We start from the raw sequence: 20,628 nt of genomic DNA, 5'->3' as shown, positions 1-20,628 counted from the left end.
CCTGCTTCTCCCTCTCCCTCTGCCTGCTCTGCCTACTTGTGCTCTCTCTCTCAAATAAATAAATAAATAAAATTTTAAAAAATTGCTCAAATTACTTGAACAGACATTTCTCCAAAGACAGATGGGTAATAAGAACTTGAAAAGATGCTCAATATCATTAGCCATTAGGGAAATCAAGGCAAAACCACAACGAGGTATCATTTTACACCCACTAGGATGGCTACAGCAAAAACAAAAACAAAAAAAACAGAGGCACCTGCCTGGCTCAGTCAGTGGAGCGTGCAACTCTTGATCTCGGGGTTGTGAGTTCAAGCCCCCTGCCGGGTGTAGAGATTACTTAAAAATAAAATCTAGGGGCGCCTGGGTGGCTCAGTTGGTTGGGTGACTGCCTTTGGCTCAGGTCATGATCCTGGAGTACCAGGATCGAGTCCCACATCGGGCTCCCCGCTCAGTGGGGAGTCTGCTTCTCCCTCTGACCCTCTCCCCTCTCATGCTCTCTCTCACTCTCTCTCTCAAATAAATAAATAAAATCTTAAAAAAAAAAAAAGAAATATATAAAATGCTCATAAACAGCTAACCTATCAGTTCACCCATCAGTATCAACAGTTATGAATAAGCATTGTTTTCAGTTAGTCCTTGGATGCCTATGTATTCTTTGGTTGACATAATCATATGGAAGTCCTATCAAACTAAACCTTAGGGAAAAGCACCTATTTTATTTATATATATGTATATTATGCATACAAATATGAAATTTTAATTTATTTTTATAAATTAGGACCAGAAATATATGTAACCTTTGTGTCATGTTCTGAAGTTTCCGTAACTCCCTTAAAGAAACAGAATTCAAGTTTTATTTTATTTTTTAAATTATTTTTTGTTTGATTTATTTTTATTATTATTATTTTTAAAGATTTTATTTATTTATTTGACAGAGAGAGACACAGCGAGAGAGGGAACACAAGCAGGGGGAGTGGGAGAGGGAGAAGCAGGCTTCCTGCTGAGCAGGGAGCCCGATGCAGGACTTGATCCCAGGACCCTGGGATCATGACCTGAGCCAAAGGCAGACACTTAACGCCTGAGCCACCCAGGCCCTCCCTTTTTGATTTTTATTGAGATGTAATTGATGTGTAACAGTTTCAGGTATACACAGAATTCATATTTTTATTTATTTTTTGTTTTTTATATTTTTAAAAGATTTTATTTATTTGAGAGAGAGTGAGAGGGAGCACGAGAGTGGGGTGAGGGGCAGAGAGAGAAGCAGACTCCCCACCAAGCAGGGAGTCTGATGCAGGGCTCGATCCCAGCACTCTGAGACCGTGACCTGAGCCGAAGGCAGATGCTCAACCGACTGAGCCACCCAGGTGCCCCAGAATTCATATTTTTAAATATTACAAATTTATTCTATTCTCAACAGCATACAGTTAATATTTAAGATCATACTTTTTTAAAGATTTTATTTATTTATTTGAGAGAGAGAGAATGAGAGACAGAGAGCATGAGAGGGAGGAGGGTCCGAGGGAGAAGCAGACTCCCTGCCAAGCAGGGAGCCCGATGCGGGACTCGATCCCGGGACTCCAGGATCATGACCTGAGCCGAAGGCAGTCGCCCAACCAACTGAGCCACCCAGGCGCCCCTAAGATCATACTTTTTTAGAAGTCCCAAATGTATCGGATCAGAAAGAAAAAAAAGTTAAATGAGACTAACGTCTTGAGGCTGGATTGAAATATAGCTCAATGAGGAAAATGGTGAAGAATTATTCATGGTTAAAAAGCAATATTAAAAATATCCCGCTAAGTTCTGTTTTAGGAAGTAAGGTGGATCAGATGTCTGGAGAGACCTTCTTAGCACAGAATATCTGAACATGTGAAATAAAAGGCAAACATGTTTTAGAATGCATGGCTGGGGGGCACCTGGGTGGCTCAGTTGGTTAAGCATCAGTCTTTGGCTCAGGTCATGATCCCAGAGTCCTGGGATCCACCCCCGCATCAGGCTTCCTGCCCAACAGAGAGTCTGCTTCTCTCTCTCTCTCTCCCTCTGCCCCTCCCCACCGCTTGTTCTCTCTCTCAAATAAATAAATAAAATGTTAAAAAAAAAAGAAAAGAATGTATGGCTGAATTAGCAGGAAAGTAAGGGCTCTCTTTGGAGGTCTTAAATAGGTAGCACAAATCCAGACAGGTAGAGGGCACCTGAAGCCAGGGCACCTGTGCCTGGTGGCCTAAAGTTGGGGGAGGAGGAGATAAAGGTTGGGCACAAATAAGGAGACCTCTACACGAAGATAGGACCTTCAAGAGGCACTATCTACAGCAGGGGAACAAGGAGAAAACCCACTCTAAACAGAGATGGTAGGGCTACATCTCTGTCTCAGGTTCCAGAGGGAGGGAAAATGAGGAAAATGTCACCCCCTAAGAATTGTTAAGTACGTGCTTGTCTTCACTTGGTGTGGCACACTGTGTTTTCCAAAAACAGCTATAGCAATATTTCTAGTCCCACATGTACTTAGAGAACCTTGCTGCTCCCTATCAACAGGTGGAGTCTATTTCTCTCCTTGAATCTGGATGTGACTTGGGACTGCCTTGCAGTCAAAGTGATCCTGCCTGATTTCCAAGGCTAGACCATAAAAGGTAATGCGGCTACCCCTTAGTGCAGGCTCTCTCTCAGAGAGTAGTTCTGGCCAGCATCTTTAGCTAATTCAGGTGATTCTAGGCCCCAGCCTTTGGGGCTGCCAGCTGAGGTACTGAGCATTGTGGGGTAGAGACTACTGTGCTATTTGAAACCATGAGAGATAAGGAATCATTATTGCCGTAAGCCACTAAGTTTTGAGATAATTTGTCACCCAGCATTAGACAGCTAATGCCCTTGGGTTTGGGCCCTGAGCTTAAGCTAGCTCTATGGCCCGAAAAATCTCAGTGTAAAATTTTGAGTGATCTAAGGTGGGTTGTGCCCTTTGCTGCCTGGCTGAAGCAAATATAAGTCATTAAATTATTATAAATATGGTTCCAAGAAGCATGTGCTTATGATAAAAAAAAAAACCTGACCCGCAAAATATACTTGGAAACAAGTCACTTGGAAGGAGTTATTCAAAGAGCAGAATCAGACACAAAGACTACAAAAACTAGAATTATTAGAAGTAGATATAAGTATTTAATATATTTAAAGAAATTAGTATCAAACTATGAGAATGTAATGAGACTATACTATTTGCAAAGAGAACCTCTGAATATGAGAAACAGATTAAAGGACAAAATTACTAATCATCTCAATACATATGTAAGACTGTTATAAAACTATTTTATAGACATTAAAGCGGGCCAGTGTAAATGAGCAGACTATAAAATCATAGACGGGAAGACTATATTGAAAAAATCAACTTTCAAAAAAAAAGAAAAAAAGAAAATACATCAACTTCCCCTACAATTGATCAACAGAGTCAGTGAAAGTCCAATAAACATGCCAGAAAAATTTTTCCTTGAACACAACCAACCTTATTCTAAAATGTATTTGGGAGAAAAAAGGTCAAAAACAGCAAATACACCCTGAAGAACAACAGATCAGAGGGCTTATCATACCAGATAATAGTGTATAAAAGCTACAGTAATTATGGGGTGTTTGGCTGGGGCGTCTGGGTCGTTCAGTTGGTTAAGTGTCTAACTTTGGCTCAGGTCATGATCTCAGGGTCCTGGGATCCAGTCCCGTGTCGGGCTCCCCTCTTAGTGGGAGCCCCTCTCCCTCTGTCCTTCTCTCCACTTGTTCTCCCTCTCTCTCTCAAATAAAATCTTTTTTTAAATTTTAAATTTAAATTTAAATTAAATTTATTTATTTGAGAGAGAGAGAGAGAGCACGGAGCGGAGGGGCAGAGGAAGAGGGAAAGAGTCTTAAGCAGACTCCACCCTGATCGCAGAGCCTGACAGGGCTCTATCTCATGACCCTGAGATCATGACCTGAGCCAAAAGCAAGAGTCCGATGCTTAACTGACTGAGCCACCCAGGAGCCCCAATAAAATCTTAAAAAAAAAAAAACAACCAAAAATGGGTGCTTGGCTGGTTCAGTCTGTGGAAAGTGTGACTCTTGATTTCAGGGTTATGAGTTTGAACCTCACGCTGGATGTACAGGTTACTTAAAAAAAAAAAATATATATATATTTTTTTAAGATTTCATTTATTTATTTGAGAGAGAGAGAGAACATAAGCAGGGGGAGCAGCAGAGGGAGAGGTCATGATTTTAGCCGAAGGCAGACACTTACCAACTGAGCCACCCAGGTGCCCCCAAAATAAAATCTTAAAAAGACCAAACAAAACCAAACCCAAAACAAAACCCTACAGTAATTAAGACAGCATGATATTGGCAGAGGGATGTCCAACTGACAAAGAGAATAGCATATGGATCACAGATACAGGGAAATCTCAGGTATGAGAGGTGGAGTACAGTCTCAGGGGAAAGGAGGGGCTGAATTGGTTTTCCCAACTCCAATTTTTCCCTCGAAGCCATTCTCCACGTTGCCACCAGAATGAGCTTTCTAAAACACAGAACTGGTTGTGTTAATTCTCCACCGAATGTATTCAGTAACAGCCTATTATCTACTACAGCTTTCTCCCATGTGTACATTAATAGATACTTTGGTGGTTACATAAATTGGAAATTTGTTGGACGAAACAAAGTTAAATGGGCTATTTTACAAGACTTCTCAAAGATGTTGATATTCTAAGGGCTGTGAACCTCTAAATGGGGGATAGCACATCTGGCTAATATCCCCCACATTTAATTTAATAGCAGCTTGATGAACTAGTGCGTCTTGGAACATATACTGGGAATGGAAATAGTTATTTCCTCGACTGACATAGTATACTAGACAATGCAACAGGCAGATTGGGTGTAATGGTTTAGAACAGGGTCTGGGAGTCTCTACATTCTAGCTGGTCACTTTGGTCAAGTTATTTAACCTCCTTGTGATTCAGTTTCCGTATTTGTAAAACAGGCACACACACACAGTGTTCTATATATTTAATAATGACTATGATGGGATTGCTGAGAGGATTAAATGAGGAACTAATAACAAAACAGTACATTTCTTTCCCTGCCCCTTAAAACTGGCAATGTAGTTAGAATGAATTACTGATTTAAGTCCAAGACTTACTGATGCTTGTACTACTGCCTAGAACAATGTGGCCCATTGCCGATATACCTAGTCCTATTTTTAAAGGCCAGCTCGAAAGAAAACCTCTTTGGAGAAGTTTCCTTAATCTAAAACCCTGAGATGAGAATTCATGCTTTTCTCCACTTTGTGTCCATAGTATCTTCTCTATCAACGCCATTACAGTTTCTTTTTTTATTATTTATTTATTTATTTATTTAAAGATTTTATTTATTTATTTGAGAGAGAGAGAATGAGAGACAGAGAGCATGAGAGGGAGGAGGGTCAGAGGGAGAAGCAGACTCCCTGCCGAGCAGGGAGCCCGATGCGGGACTCGATCCCGGGACTCCAGGATCATGACCTGAGCCCAAGGCAGTTGCTTAACCAACTGAGCCACCCAGGCGCCCCTACAGTTTCTTTTTTTAAAGATTTTATGTATTTATTTGACAGAGAGAGACACAGTGAGAGAGGGTACACAAGCTGGGTGAGTGGGAGAGGGAGAAGCAGGGTTCCCGCGGAGCAGGGAGCCCGATGCGGGGCTCGATCCCGGGACCCTGGGATCATGACCTGAGCTGAAGGCAGACGCTTAATGACTGAGCCACCCAGGCACCCCGCCCTCATTGTATCACAAGCTATTAGCTTCCTGTTTTTCATGTTAAAATAAATTAGGAGTGTAGGTAATGTTTAATCTGTACTTTTTGAATGAGTTGGGGATTTGAAAAATAATTTAAAAAATAAAAGGAATTTAAAAATTACAAGACGGGGCCTGGGTGGCTTGGTCGGTTAAGCATCCAACTCTTGATTTCGGCTCAGGTCATGATCTCAGGGTCTTGAGGTGGAGCCCCGCCATGGGCTCCGTGCCGGCTTAAGATTCTCTCTCTCCCTCTCACTGCACCCCCCACCCCACGCTCTCTCTTATAAATCAATATCTAAAAAAGTTACAAGAGAGAACAATTTAAATGGCAAGTTCAATTCAGAGGAAACACTTGCAGGACAAAGATACTGTGTGTTTAATATATACCAGGGGCATGCTTTATATTTTTTCATTTGAAAATATCTTAATTTCTGGTTTGAACCTGCTGAAAAACAAGGAGAAATTTACTGAAGTCACTGCACCTATAATACTTGGTGAATAATATCCAGGTTTCTCTCCTAGATCTTGAAACAAATTTGTTAAAATTTGTCTCCCGCAGTTGTAATATAAAACACAAATACCATTAAAAGGAAACAGTGAGGCCATTATCTGTATCTATTTACAGTTAAAATCCTTAATAGCACAAACTGAGAAGAATAGTGCTTAGACCCATATTCTCAATAAATGAAAAATGGGTTAACCTCACTGGCAACAAAAGATTTTGAGGGGAAAAAGTGTTATACCAAGAAGTAATATAAAAAAAAAAATACTAGTCAGTGCTAGAGAGGGTGCTATATTGAGGGAGATACTCTCACTACCTGTCAGTGAGAATATAAATTGGTAGGTTTTGGGGAATTTGATTTGCATGCAAAGCCTTAAAAACAGCCAGATTTAGAAATCAGTCCTAATGAAATAATATGAAATACATAAAGATGTTCACTGTTACCTGTAATAGTGATAAACTGGAAAAAAAAAAACCCTCTAAATATACATACAATAAAGGGATGACTAAATTAAGGTTTATCTCTACGAAACCATTTAAAAGGCTATTATCCTGAAACCAATGTTACACTATATGTTAATTAACCAGAATATAAATAAAAACTTGAAACAAACAAAGGCTATTATTATCTAGTTCTTATTAACATGAGTAAATGCTTACCTTATGTTTCACAAGGACGTGATCCTAATCTAGCTTGTTTTCACTGTTTTATTCCTAGGGTATAGTATAAGGACTAGCATATAATTTTTTAAATTACAAAGTGTTTTTTTTTTAATTAAAATTATGCTTTTTAGAGCAGTTTTAGGTTCACAGCAAAATTGAGTGGAAGGTATGGAGATTTCACTTATACCCCTTGTCCCTACACATGCATAGCCTTTCTCATTATCAACATCCCCCATGAGAGTGGTACATGTTATAATGGATGAACCTACACTGACACATTATAACCACCCAAAGTCCATAGTTTACATTAGGGTTCACTCTTGGTGGTGTACAGTTTGAGGGTTTGGACAAATGTACAAAGACATGTATCCCTTATTATAATATCATAGAGCATTTTCACTGCTGAAGAATCCTCTGTGCTCCTTCAATTCATTCTTCTTTCCCCCCAACCCCTGGCAACCACTGATCTTTTTACTGTCTTTATAGTTTTGCCTTTTCTAGGATGTCATATGGTTGGAATCATACAGTATGCAGCCTTTTCAGACTGGCTTCTTTCACTTAGTGATGTGCATTTAAGGTTCCTCCATGTTTTTTCATGGCTTGATAGTTCATCTCTTTTTAGCGTTGAATAATATTCTATCATCTGGATGTACCAACTTATTTATCTATTTACCAACTAAAGGGTGTTTTGGTTGCTCTCAATTTTTGGCAATTATGAGTAAGGCTGCTATAAACATCTGGGGACAGGTTTTTGCATGGACATGTTTTCAACTCATTTGGGTAAATACCAGGGAGGGTGATTGCTGGATGGTTTGGTAAGAGCATGTTTTTTTTTTTTTTAATTTTATTTATTTATTTGAGAGAGAGAGAATGAGAGCGAGTACATGAGAGGGGGGAGGGTCAGAGGGAGAAGCAGACTCCCTGCCGAGCAGGGAGCCTGACGCGGGACTCGATCCTGTGACTCCAGGATCATGACCTGAGCCGAAGGCAGTCGCTTAACCAACTGAGCCACCCAGGCGCCCCATGTTTTGTTTTTATAAGAAACTGCCAAACTAACAGTCTCCCAAAGTGGCTGAGGCATTTTGCATTCCCACCATCAGTGAGGAAGAGTTCTTGTTCCTTCACATCCTCACCAGCATTTGGTGTTGTCAATGCTGTGGATTTTGGTCATTCCAGTAATGTGCCGTGCACATAATTTTTTTTTCTTTAAAAAGTGGCTTTTTATGGGGCGCCTGGGTGGCTCAGTTGGTAAAGCGACTGCCTTCGGCTCAGGTCATGATCCTGGAGTCACAGGATCGAGTCCCGCATCGGGCTCCCTGCTCGGCAGGGAGTCTGCTTCTCCCTCTGACCTTCCTCCTTCTCATGCTCTCTGTCTCTCATTCTCTCTGTCTCAAATAAATAAATAAAATCTTTAAAAAAAAAGTGGCTTTTTATTAATTTTTAACCTATAATTTCTTTTATTTATTTAAATTCAACTAATTAACATATGTACATAAATTTTTAATAAATATTTGGTAGGGGCGCCTGGGTGGTTCAATCGGTAAGAGTCTGCCTTCCGCGCGGTCATGATCTTGGGGTCCTGGGATAGAGTCCCTTGTAGGGCTCTCTGCTCAGAGGGGAGTCTGCTTCTCCCTCTCCCTCTGTCCCTCCCCACCGCTCGTTCTCTCTCTCAAATGAAATCTTTTTAAAAAATAAAAAACAAATAAATATTTGGAAAATGACTGAAAACTAATGTTCAGTGAAAAATGTAAAATTATATAAAACGGGATTTCTGTAGAAAATCAGTGTAGAAAAAAAACTGTAATGACACACAACCAAGTGGGAAAAGAGGTCATGGGCATTTGTTAAAAATAGCTTTATTGAGGTATAATTTTACATACCCACTGTCTATGTACAGTTCAATGACATTTATACAGTTGAGCAAATATCACCATAATCCAGTATCATGGTCAATTTTTGTTTTCTCAGCCCATCTTTTCAGTATGGTAAAGGAGGATTTACTCTTTGAAAGGCCTCTTCACGGAAGGTTGGTGGAACTGAATTCTAGAATTACCCATAAAATTATTTTCTCGTCTAATGACCTGAGTCTCTCCCTTCAATTTGACGTATGCAACTTTCTAGCAGAAAGTGGATTTTAAAAGCAGCAGGAACGTCCTGTGCGACCTTCCGTAGTAAAATGTTAAGGGTTGAGCAGGTACGATGCACCCTAGATTGTTTGGACGTCCCCAACCCACCTGGGAAGTTGGCCGCTACAGCCCACAGGCTGGGGCCACCATCCTCCGTGAAGTGCCCAGAGAAGGGACCTTCGTTGCACTCACTCAGCTCCCTAAACTTAGCTTCCCTTCGGGAAGAAGCCGACTGAGACAGGTTAGCACCTGAATACCCATCACAGCCCCGGCTCCCAGCGCCCCGCCTCCAGCCTCCTACCTGCAGAGAAGCAGAGCAAGGACAGCCGGTGCCTCAGGCGGGCCAAGCCTAGCACAGTGGGAGCAAAGAACATGGCTTCATCGTCGGGGTGCGCGATCACCAGGAGGGTCCTGCTTCCATCTCCCGGGACGCCAGCCGGCTCCAGACTCTTCATTCTTGCCCAGGAGTCCCAAACCCACAGGAAGCCCCATGCTAGGATCGCCGCTGCCAAACACAGAAAACCCACGGCTTCCATCCGCTCTAAGTGGCACTGCGCCTGCGCAGGAGGAAGGCTGCCGCACACCCAGCCTCCGGCGGGAAAACTGCACTCGCGGAAACTGCGTTCCGAGTTTAAGTCCGTTTTGCCGACGAGAGGCTCTAAACGTTGGGTTCCTGTTGTGGTTTTACAAGGACACCTCCCAACCGTTCTTTATCTAGTTCTCTCTACTTTATGCAATCTCTACGACGTCTTTTTGCCTTCTCGATTTCAGAGACGAACCCCTTGCCGTCCAGCTTTCTGCCCCTGTCCTTACAGTGCCATGGGTTTAAAAAGAAGCGTTTGAAAATACCTGCCCTCCCTCTCTTGAATTCCCTCCTCTCTTCAATTCACCACTTTGTAACTCATTTATTAAAACCCTAGGCTTCCTCGTAATTATTTGTTAGCCCCTTATCCGGATGAACCGACTTTGTTTTTCCTTCTTCATTTTGGCTTGTGGAGCGGTGGCTCCTCTGAAGGAAAAGCACGCGGTTACGAGGAACCGTCCAGTGATTCTCTAGAAGGGTAAGGCTGAGCGAGCGCACTTCGTAGTCGCCGAGAGCCACGGGCTGCTCCGACGGGTGACTTTAGATTAAGGAACGACATCACGGACAAATCAGCAGCGCCTGACATGTCAGTGAAGTCCCGCTGCGAATTACAGCCGCAGCCCTGGAAACTATCTTGGGTAGGTCGACGTGCAGCCCTCTGGCTCCCAGCGCTGGGGACCTGCCTTCGCTCCCCGCAGCCCGGGCCGGAGGAGGCGGCGGGCCTGGTGCCGCCGCGCCGCGGAGGGGTCGCAGGGCCCGAGGCAAGGCCTCGGGTCCTTCCCTTTCCCACGCCCCGGGGAAGGCCCCGAGCGCGCGGGAGCCGGCAGGCTCGCGGCGGGCGCCCCGGCCCGAGTGCGCGATGGCAGCGCGCTGGGTCCGGCCCGCCCCGGCTTGGCCCCGGCGCGTCTCCGCTCGAGGGGACCGCCGCCCGCCAGGCTGAGGGGAGAGCCGAGGGGACCAGGCGCGGGGCGACCCAGGAAGCTCGGCCGAGGTAGGAGCCGCGCTCGGCCAGCGGAGGGAGTCGATCTCCCAGCCCTCCGGAAGGAGGAGGAGCCGGCGCCGGAGCCGCCTTAGCGGCGGCCGCCGGAGCCGAGGGGGAGGGAGAGGGGTTGAGTCAAGATGGCGGCCAAGGTGGCGAAACAGCAGCAGCGGCGGCGGCGGCGGCGGCTGGAGTGAGCTCCCAGCTTGCCGCGCCGAGCGAGGTCCCGGGGTAGGGACGCGCGGCGGGGCCGCGTCCTGCTCCTCAGGCCCGGGGGCGCGCCGGCTACCACGCTCCGCCAGCTCCTGGTGAGTAGGCCCCGGCGCCCGCAGCCCCGGCCTCCGGGCCCCCCGCTCCCTCCGGGGCTTCCGAGGGCTCCCAGGGCGCCGGCCGCGGGAGCGGCTTCTCGGCCCGGCGAGGGGCGTCGCGGGCCCGGTAGGTCCGGTTCCGCCGCAGACGCCCAGCCCCTTCCCCCTCGGCCGCCCGGGGCGACTCGGGCGCGGCGGGGAGCTGGGGCTGGGCGAGGGGAAGAGGCTTATGGAGTTTGGAGGAAGAATGGGCTGCGGCCGGCCGGGTGTCCTGTGGGGAGGGGGCGTGCGGAGTCCTGCGGGCCGACCGAGGGAGACCGGGAGGGCCGGGGGAGCCCAGGTGGGGCCGGCACAGGTGGCGGGCCTGGGCTCACTCTGAGGCGGAGTTGGTGGCCGTCTTGGGAGTGTGGAAGGGCTTAGGGAGGGTGACAGCGATGGACAAGTGCGTGAAGAGCAAACTAGTTCACCTTCTAAGCAAACCACTTCGGGGTGTAATGGCGAAGGGTGGGTAGTAGCGGAGATGGCAAAGATCGGAACCCTCTACCTCCTGCCTTTTATTATTGGTGTTTTACTGGGTGAAGTCGATGAATTCTCTTTTATAGAGGAAGAAGGATTTGAGAAACTGTAATTGAGAAACCGGTCTTAATGGAGAGCAGACTGAATTCTTCGATTGGACTGGATTAGGTGTAGTCGTTATTAGAGGTGGACGTGGGAATAAGTGGTATTTGTGAAAAGTGTTTGCTCAGGAAGCGTCAGTTTTCTTTTACTGATGTTGCACGCCATGGCGCCACTTCAGCAGAGTTAACCTTGGAGAGCAGTGATATAGGTAATTCTAATCTTTGGGATTAGTGTATTCACCTGCATCAGATTTGCTTCCCTGATCATGTCCTAATTAATATTGAAATTTGCGTTCCTTGTGTGCATCCTGGTGAGGCAATGATGAGAGACAGAACACTGAGCCAAGAGCAACAGGCCCGGGATTTTAAAATGCCTACAGATATTCATTCGTTCGTTCAACATATCTTGATCAATAACTGCTGCTAATAGGTCACATGGGATTGACCTTTCCATAACTGAAGAGCCGTTGGCATTATTTAATTTTTAATAGTTTAAAAAAACGTCTTAATGTACCCTTTCATAAAAATATTTATTGGAGGAACCAAGTGGCCTGGGCTCAGGAGCAGATAGAACAATTTTAGAATCTTATTTAGAAATGGGTAAAAATTACCAAAGAAATAAACATAGGTTGTTGGAGGAAGAAATAGTGTTTGTATTCGCTTATTCTGTTAGATCCGGTGGGAGCTTATTTATTTATTTTAGTATTTATAGTACACAGTTGCCTTGCCTTGCTTTAAGCACACCTGTCAACAGAAATCAAGGTTAACACACGTATATATAAATAATATGCACATACTTACATACATACATAAGGATAGGATTACTTGCAATACCAAAATACTCTTTCCTTTTGCAAAAGGCTTACCATATGTTGAACTACTCCCCCAGAGAAAATACAATACAAAGAGTCCTGATTCTTCCTTTTACTAAGTGACATTTTGGAACATGATCATCCTTTCTGTGCTTCCCTTTCCTCATCTATGATAGTAGGAAAATATCCATTCTCTTAGGGTTGGCTGCTGTGATCCTAAGAGAGTTAATAGTTATGAAATTGCTTTAAACAGATAGAAAGGGTTATGTTTCTGTGAGGTAGTAACAACTTCCTTTGCACTCCTGAAGTGCTTATCTGCACATCTCCCGTGGCATTCACACTTTCTACCTTGTATTTAGGTATTTAGGAACTAGTTTTATCTCCTCTTGAGATCAGGATAGGCCCTTCTCAGATTTTATCTTTACGTTTAAGGCACCAGGTATGATTTTATTTTCTGTGTAGGGTATTGACACTGCAAATGTTTGTTGAATGAATAAACATTGTATTCTAATTAGAAAAATGTATTCACATTACGACTTAACCTGAATAGGCCTGTTACGTACTATAGCTGTGATTCCCTCCATCGCCTCTGAGAAAGATATATTTTTAACTGAATGCCTTTTTGCATTTAATCAGACAGTAAAACTTAAGTATTCAGTGTGCTCACATAATTTTTTAAAAGAAAATGCTTGAAAATAACTTATGTTTCTTTGAATTTAATTGAGTAAAAGTTGGTTCCAAAGCTAGGTAAATATAGTCAAGTTTTTGTAAGCTTTTTTTTTTTTCTTTTTAATTTGGGAAGTGGTGAGATTTTCTTGCCATTACTGCAGTAGGAAGCAAAGCCTTTTGAATAGGCCAGGGATTGATGTAGGTAAATGTCAGGCTATTTGTTACTTAGTTTTTTTAGTGTGTTTTGTTACTCAGTTTTAATTGTATTTTGTGATTTGTCTTAATTGCAATTTCAGATTCTTACTGATGCCTGGGAACCATGGAGGTCTAGCCTATTTAGTTACTTCAGTTTCTTTTCAGATGTTGCATTTTGCTAGAATACCTTGCAAAGAAGTAGTAAAGCTTGATCAGAATTTTTTTTTCTCTTTTTTAAGATTTTATTTATTTATTTGCCAGAGAGAGAGACAGCGAGAGAGGGAACACAAGCAGGGGGAGTGGGAGAGGGAGAAGCAGGCTTCCTGCGGAGCAGGGAGCTCCATGTAGGGCTCAGTCCCAGGACCCTGGGATCATGACCTGAGCCTAAGGCAGACGCTTAATGACTGAGCCACCCAGGCGCCCCCACAATTTATTTTCTATGGACTTACTTGTTGATTAGAGATTCATATGTAGTTCATTCACTTGTTCAACTGGTGTGACATGCCTTTTATGTTCAGGGTACATTACTAAATGCTTGTAAAGGTGTAAAGTTGAGCAGATCAATTATGTGCACAAATAAGTCTCTAGGTTGCCTGATATTTTGTCTTTTTCAGGTTTGAGGATGCAAGAAGTACATTTAGATTGATGGTTAAGAAAACATTTCGTTTTTTTTTCTGTCAGGACTTCTTAGTATTGAAAAGCTATGAAAAGCTTCTGTCATGTAGCAATAACTGTATGTAGGACATCTGTTTTTTATTTGGTATTCTTGTGGTGGTGGTTTTCCTTGAACATTTTTACTGTTCTTCTACTATTTTTTCTACCCCAGAAGCTTGTGTGGTCAAAATATTACTTGGATAGTCTTCAGATACAACATACTTTTTTGTTTGTTTGTTCTCTTTGCATTTGAGAGTGAGACCATAGAAAGCCATGTTAATGTTCCTGTGGAGTTCTTCAGTTCGATTCCTCCGTGGGCGCTACTGTTACTTTTACTTAAAAGTGATCGCAAAAAACAAAACAAAAAACAAAAACTAAATTGGTTAAAATAGAATGCTAATAATTTATAGAATTATAGGATCTAGAGTCATAGATGATCTAATCTTACTTTACTCGTGAATAAACTGAGGGTCACGGAAGCGAAGTGATTTGCCTGAATTGTTGCAATTGGCCAGTGGTAGAATCCAATCTTCTGACATCCAGTGTGGGACTCATTCCACCATCTCATCCATCGGATGATTCAGCGTGATGATTGACAATTAGAACAAAAATCGGGGTGGATGGGGAATGAGAGATTACTTATTCAGCTTAGGTATTGGGTTTATCTTAACTTTAAATTTCCGCAATGAAAATATAGTTTGAAAAAAATTAGTATTGATCTACATCAATAATATGATCACTGGGAATTATTTGGTTTGCTTAATTTTTAATCCGTGATGAATATCTTCTTTTTTTTTAAACGTATTGTTTAAAAGATTTTATTTATTTGAGAGAGCGAGAATGAGAGAGAGAGAGAGAGAGAGAGCACATGAGAGGGGGGAGGGTCAAAGGGAGAAGCAGACTCCCTGCTGAGCAGGGAGCCCGATGCAGGACTCAATCCTGGGACTCCAGGATCATGACCTGAGCGAAAGACAGTCGCTTAACCAACTGAGCCACCCAGGCGCCCCTGTGATGAATATCTTCTTAAACAAAAATGTCTTTGAGATTGTCTGGACCTAGTGATAGTTCATGGAATTTAAGTATTACAGTAATAGAAATTGTATTATGTCGACGGTTAGGAACTTCTGAGACCCAAACAGGTTAAATTACTTTATATATTAGCTGTTGCTTGCTTTTCCTTCTTCCTTTCTTTCTTCCTTCCTTTTTTTTTTTTTTTGTAAGATTTTATTTATTTGGGATAGAGAGAGAGTGAGTACAAGCAGGAGGGTGGAGGGGCAGAGGGAGAGGGAGAAGCATGCTCCCCACCCAGCAGGGGGTCCCATGCAGGGGCTGGATCCCAGGACCCAGAGATCATGACCTGAGCTGAAGGCAGACGCTCAACCGACTGAGCCACCCAGACACCCCTTGCTTCATCTACTTTCAAACTTCTGGATCTTTTTTTTTTTCTAAAGTATGAGGGACTTCAGTTGTTAAATAAAAGCTTAGATAAATAGCATGAATGTGGACTGTATTCTTAATGCTATGTTGAAAAGCGCACATGTAGTATTAGTTTTCTATAGGTACTTATGCCATAAAATTTATTTTTATTTTTTTATTTTTAAAGATTTTATTTATTTATTTGATGGAGCGAGAGAGCACAAGCAGGGGGAACAGTAGAGGGAGAGGGAGAAGCAGGCTCCCCGCTGTGGGGCTCGATCCCGGGACCTGGGGATCATGACCTGAGCCGAAGGCAGACGCTTAACCATCTGAGCCACCCAGGCGCCCCTCCATAAAATTTATTTTAAAGAAAGAAGCATATTGTTCTTTTTCAACTGAAATCCTCACATGAGTACTGAAGCATGTCATATTTATTCCATTTGGGCTGTTAAATAATATGCCTGTTTAGCCTAATGTGCCTTACTTCTGAAATCTACCACATTTAAATTCTGCCTATTTTCTGAGGGTTTAATCATATATTACTTCAGCCAGGAAGTCTCCCTCCTACTCCCTCTTCTCCAAAGATGTGTATTTCTGATTTTGGAAGTTCTTAACGCTTTACTTATGTCTCTATTATAATATCATAGTTATTTATGTACATGTCCATTTAGTCCCTGCTAGACCATAAGCCTATTGTGGGCATGTCTCTATCTCATGTCTACCTCAACTCCCAGAATAACACCGTACCCAGAAAGTGTGTACTAGAAATTTGTTAAATGCATAAAAAACCTAACTGCTAGAGTTACTTGGTACCATTGTTGAAGAAGCTGATTGATCCACGTGTGGGAACTTGATGAATAGTTTATGTAAATTTAAAAACAGGTAGAAATTTACCAGTGTCAGCGAGAGACAAAGTATAATCCGTGAATTATCAAAACATTAAAAAAATTTTTTTTTGTGGGCGCCTGGGTGGCTCAGTTGGTTAAGCGACTGCCTTCAGCTCAGGTCATGATCCTGGAGTCCCTGGATCGAGTCCCGCATCGGGCTCCCTGTTCGGCGGGGAGCCTGCTTCTCCCTCTGACCCTCCCCCCTCTCATGTGCTCTCTGTCTCTGTCATTCTCTCTGTCTCAAATGAATAAATAAAATCTTTAAAAAAAAAAAAATTTTTTTTTTGTCAGTTTACTGGGATTTTAGGGAGAAAGAAAGGAAGGAAGGGATTGGTTCATCTGACTATTTTCAGATAATGTTAGAACAAGAATATGTTAATATATATATAAAGGGAATTTTGGAGTAGTTTCAGTGGTTAGAAAAAATTGTGAATTAAGAATATGGAATAGTTTGTTTATAGGATTTTTTTTATTTTTTAAAAAGATTTTATTTACTTATTTGAGAGAGAGAGAGAGCACAAGGAGTAGGGTCAGAGGGAGAAGGAGACTCCCTGCCGAGCAGGGAGCCCGATGCAGGACTCTATCCCAGGACTCCGGGATCATGACCTGAGCCGAAGGCAGTCCCTTAACCAACTGAGCCACCCAGGTGCCCTTTTATAGGATTATTGAAGAATACCTTTGAAGGGTTCCCTTTGAAAGAATAGTACTGTTTAGTTTTAATATCAAAAATTAAATCTTTAAGTATACTAGTCAAGAGCAAATGAAAAGTCAAGGTGACCAAAGTATTTTGATTCCTCCCACCCCGTGTCTATTTGAGGAATAAAACTTGGGCTGGGTTTTTTTGTTTTTGTTTGGTTATATATGAATAAACTGATACTAAGCCAGAATAAGTTGAGGTTATATTTTTCTAGGAAAATTTGACACTTAGTTTTGCTTTGAGGGTCACCTTTCTGGTTACAGTTCGCCTCCCCCCCCCCCACTTTTATTTAACTGACAGACTCTTCTTGACTTTTTTGTTGTCCTGGACAGTTCAGAGTCAGAGTAATTTGTTTTAGGCAGTTCATTTCTTTGGCAATAGCATATAGATTTGTATAACTTGGAAATATTTGTTTTAAATTGTAATCATCATGTCTTTGAACTCCTGTTCAAAGACGTTTAACTTTGTGTTACTTTTGATTAGGTTCTTTTAATTCAGTTTTGAATTACAATAACTTTTATGTATTTGGAATGAAACCAAAACTTGTGCTTTCTAGGAGTTACAGCCTAAAATATACACAGTATAAATATACCAGATGTAGGGAGTATATAGTCCATTAACTCTATGTGTGTGTGGGTGTTTATGTGTTGGGGGGAAGAGGGAGGAAGGATGGGGAGGAGGGAACTGAACAGAGCAGGAGGGGAGGAGTGGAAGGAGGAGTTGCTGTATAGTCACACAAAACCATTTTAATGAGTGAAGGGGGATGTGTTTATTTTAGAATCTTTGTCTTTCATCTATTATAAGTAATATGTTGTTTTACAGAAGGACAATATAGAAGTATATAAAGAAGTTGACAGTACCATTTCCTAGATATAATCTTCTAAGTGTTTGTTGCATATTCTTTCAGATTTTTTTTTTTTTGGTGTGTGTAATTTCCTGTATTACAGGATCATAATATATTGTTCTTTTATGTGCTACTGTTTCATGTTGGTATATTTAGAGCTATTTCTGTCATTAATGGCCACATAGTATTCTGTTTATGAAAATACCATGATTTGTTTAACCAGTTTATGGCTACTAGTGGTTTTTTTTTTTTTGTCTTTTTGTTTTTTCAGAAAAACAGAGCTGAGGTGATTTATTTCTGTGTATTTTGTGTACTTGCGCAAGCAGTTTTGTAGGATAGATTCCAGAAGTGGAGTTGCTGTTACCTGAACAGTGGAGGTTTGGAAAGATATTGATACAAGTGTATCAGTATGCCCCAAACCCTGGCCAGTACTGGATGTTACAAATTAAAACATTTTGACAATTTAAGAAGGCGGGGTGGGGGGTGGGGGGGTGGAAGTGATTCTAATTGGCTTTTATCAATTACTACTGAGGTTGGAATTTTTTTATGAGGGGAATTGTATTTCTTTAATAAATTGCCTGCTTTAGGTTATTTTTTGATGGAGTTTTTGGTCTTTTTCAGATTGATATGCTCTTTATATATTAAGGTATTCACTTTTTTCAGACATATGCACACTCCCCACCCCCAGCTATTCTTTTTTTTTTTTTTTAAGATTTTATTTATTCATTTGAGACACACAGAGAGAGAGAGAGAGCATGAGCAGGGAGAGAGGCAGAGGGAGAGGGAGAAGCAGCCTCCTTGCTGAGCCAGGAGCCCAATGTGGGGCTCGATCCCAGGACCCTGGGATCATCACCTGAGCCAAAGGCAGACGCTTAACCATCTGAGCCACCCAGGTGCCCCACTCCCAGCTATTGTTCTGTGTGTTTGCTTTTGAGAGAGAAAGAGACAGAGAGAGAGGTAGGGGGAGGGGCAGAGGGAGAGAGAATCTTAAGCAGGCTCCACGCTCAGCACATGGAGGCTCAGGCTTGATCTCATGATCCTGAGATCATGACCTGAGCCAAAGTCAAGAGTTGGACACTTAACCGACTGAGCCACCCAGGCGCCCCTCTTTTGTGTTATTATGTAGTCAGATATACCCAGTCCTGCTCTGTGTTCTCTGTGTGACCTTGGGCACATTACCTAACCTCTCTAAGCCTTACTTTCCTTATTTTTTAAATTACTATTATTTTTTTTAAAAAGATTTTATTTATTTATTTGTCAGACAGAGAGCACAAGCAGGGGGAGCCACAGGCAGAGGGAGAAGCAGGCTCCCCGCTGAGCAAGGAGCCCAATGCAGGACTCAGTCCCAGGACACTGGGATCATGACCTGAGCAGAAGGCAGACGTTTAACCGACTGAGCCACCCAGGCGCCCCAAGTTTGCTTATTTTTAGATTGGAGATAATGTAAAATAACATTTAGCACAGTGGCTGACACATAGTAAGTAAATAATAAATGTTAGCTGTCTTCGTTAGTAGTCCGTATATGGCTTCTGGGTTTCATGCTCTACTTAGAAAGACTTCTTCACTCTAAAATTTAAAATATTCACCCATCTATTAAACTAAAAAAGTAACAGGAATATTATTGTATAGCATGCCACTGCTTGTTTTAAAGAGGAAAAATAATGTATACTTATTTGCTTGTATGTTATAGGATGTTTCTGAAATGAAACCCAAGAAACTGGTAATGTTGGTTGTTGTAAGAACTGAGTGACTGAGGCGTATAAATGAGAGGAAGACTTTTGACCATATGCCTTTTTGTATTTTTTAGACAAAGAACTCCCCAGATTTTAATTGAACTTTCATTTTTTTTCTTTTCTTTCCTATTTTTTCACTTCTAATTTTTTTGATCCATCTGGAATTTATTTCCAGTATAAGAAGTGAGGTAGAGATATATTTTGGGGGAATATATGTGTACATGTTTCTCCTCCAGATAGTTAGCAGTTGTGTGAGCACCATTTAGTGAATAATTCATCTTTTGCCCCACTGATTAGATTTGCAACTTTTGTCATTTACTAAATATGTTTGGAACTGTTTCTAATTTATTATGTTCTTGATCTCATATCCCTTAAATTGCTGTTGTTTTATAATTTTATTATTTATTTACTTATTTTTTTAAAAAGATTTACTTATTTATTTCAGTGAGAGAGAGTGTGGAGGGTGCATGTGGGGGGGGGGGGCAGGCAGAGGAAGAGGGAGAGAGAACTCCGAGCGGGCTCCCCGCTGAAAGCAGGGCCCGACATGGGGCTTGATCTCACAATGACCTGAGGTGAAACCAAGTTGGATGCTTAACTGTGTCACCCAGGCACCCCTGTTTTATAATTTTAATGCTGATAGGGGTTGTCCCCTGTTCATTACTCTGTTTTTTTTTTTTTTTTTCTTCAGACTTTGATAATTCTGGTCCATGTGTTGTCCCAGATGAACTTTAGAATTATTCTGTGGGACTCAATAAGACATCTTGCTGAGATTTTTTTTTTTAGAAATTTTTTATTTATGTATTTGACAGAGAGAGACACAGTGAGAGAGGGAACACAAGCAGGGGGAGTGGGAGAGGGAGAAGCAGGCCTCCCGCCAAGCAGGGAGCCTGATGCGGGGCTCGATCCCAGGACCCTGGGATCATGACCTGAGCCGAAGGCAGGTGCCCAACGACTGAGCCACCCAGGTGCCCCTCTTGCTGAGATTTTTTTTTTTTTTAAAGATTTTATTTATTTATTTGAGAGAGCGAGAATGAGAGAGAGTACATGAGAGGGGGAAGGGTCAGAGGGAGAAGCAGGCTCCTAGCTGAGTAGGGAGCCCAATGCGGGACTCGATCCCGGGACTCCAGGATCATGACCTGAGCCGAAGGCAGTTGCCTAACCAACTGAGCCACCCAGGC

The 20,628-nt window shown here is 42.4% G+C and overlaps 2 protein-coding genes across 13 annotated transcripts in view; one reads left to right on the top strand and one right to left on the bottom strand.

The window, feature by feature from the left end:
* The window catches only part of PIGL (phosphatidylinositol glycan anchor biosynthesis class L), a 101,291-nt gene extending 90,664 nt beyond the window's left edge, over positions 1 to 10,627 (bottom strand). For 3 of the 12 annotated variants that reach the window (XR_014140613.1, XM_081805677.1, XM_081805673.1), the window contains exon 1: positions 9,358 to 10,622. Coding sequence is in view for 11 of the 12 variants with exons in the window: in XM_081805677.1 (XP_081661803.1) it covers positions 9,358 to 9,592 (235 nt within the window). In the remaining variant the exon portion in view is untranslated. Of the gene's footprint in view, positions 1 to 9,357 lie in introns of all 12 variants that reach the window. The other 9 variants (XM_081805676.1, XM_031030869.2, XM_081805678.1 and 6 more) reach the window with 6 other exon arrangements.
* An 819-nt stretch (positions 10,628 to 11,446) lies between these two features.
* NCOR1 (nuclear receptor corepressor 1) overlaps positions 11,447 to 20,628 on the top strand; it is a 93,705-nt gene continuing 84,523 nt past the window's right edge. The window contains exons 1-2 of the mRNA XM_081805997.1: positions 11,447 to 11,550; positions 12,788 to 12,794. Of these exons, the coding sequence (XP_081662123.1) occupies positions 11,447 to 11,550; positions 12,788 to 12,794 (111 nt within the window). The remainder of the gene's footprint in view (positions 11,551 to 12,787; positions 12,795 to 20,628) is intronic.

Source organism: Leptonychotes weddellii, chromosome 15 (assembly GCF_054177405.1).
Source record: "Leptonychotes weddellii isolate Sample4059 chromosome 15, ASM5417740v2, whole genome shotgun sequence".
NCBI classification, from domain to species: Eukaryota; Metazoa; Chordata; class Mammalia; order Carnivora; family Phocidae; genus Leptonychotes; species Leptonychotes weddellii.
The sequence above is the reverse complement of the archived record's forward strand: the minus strand, read 5'-3'. Positions and strand labels throughout refer to the sequence as shown.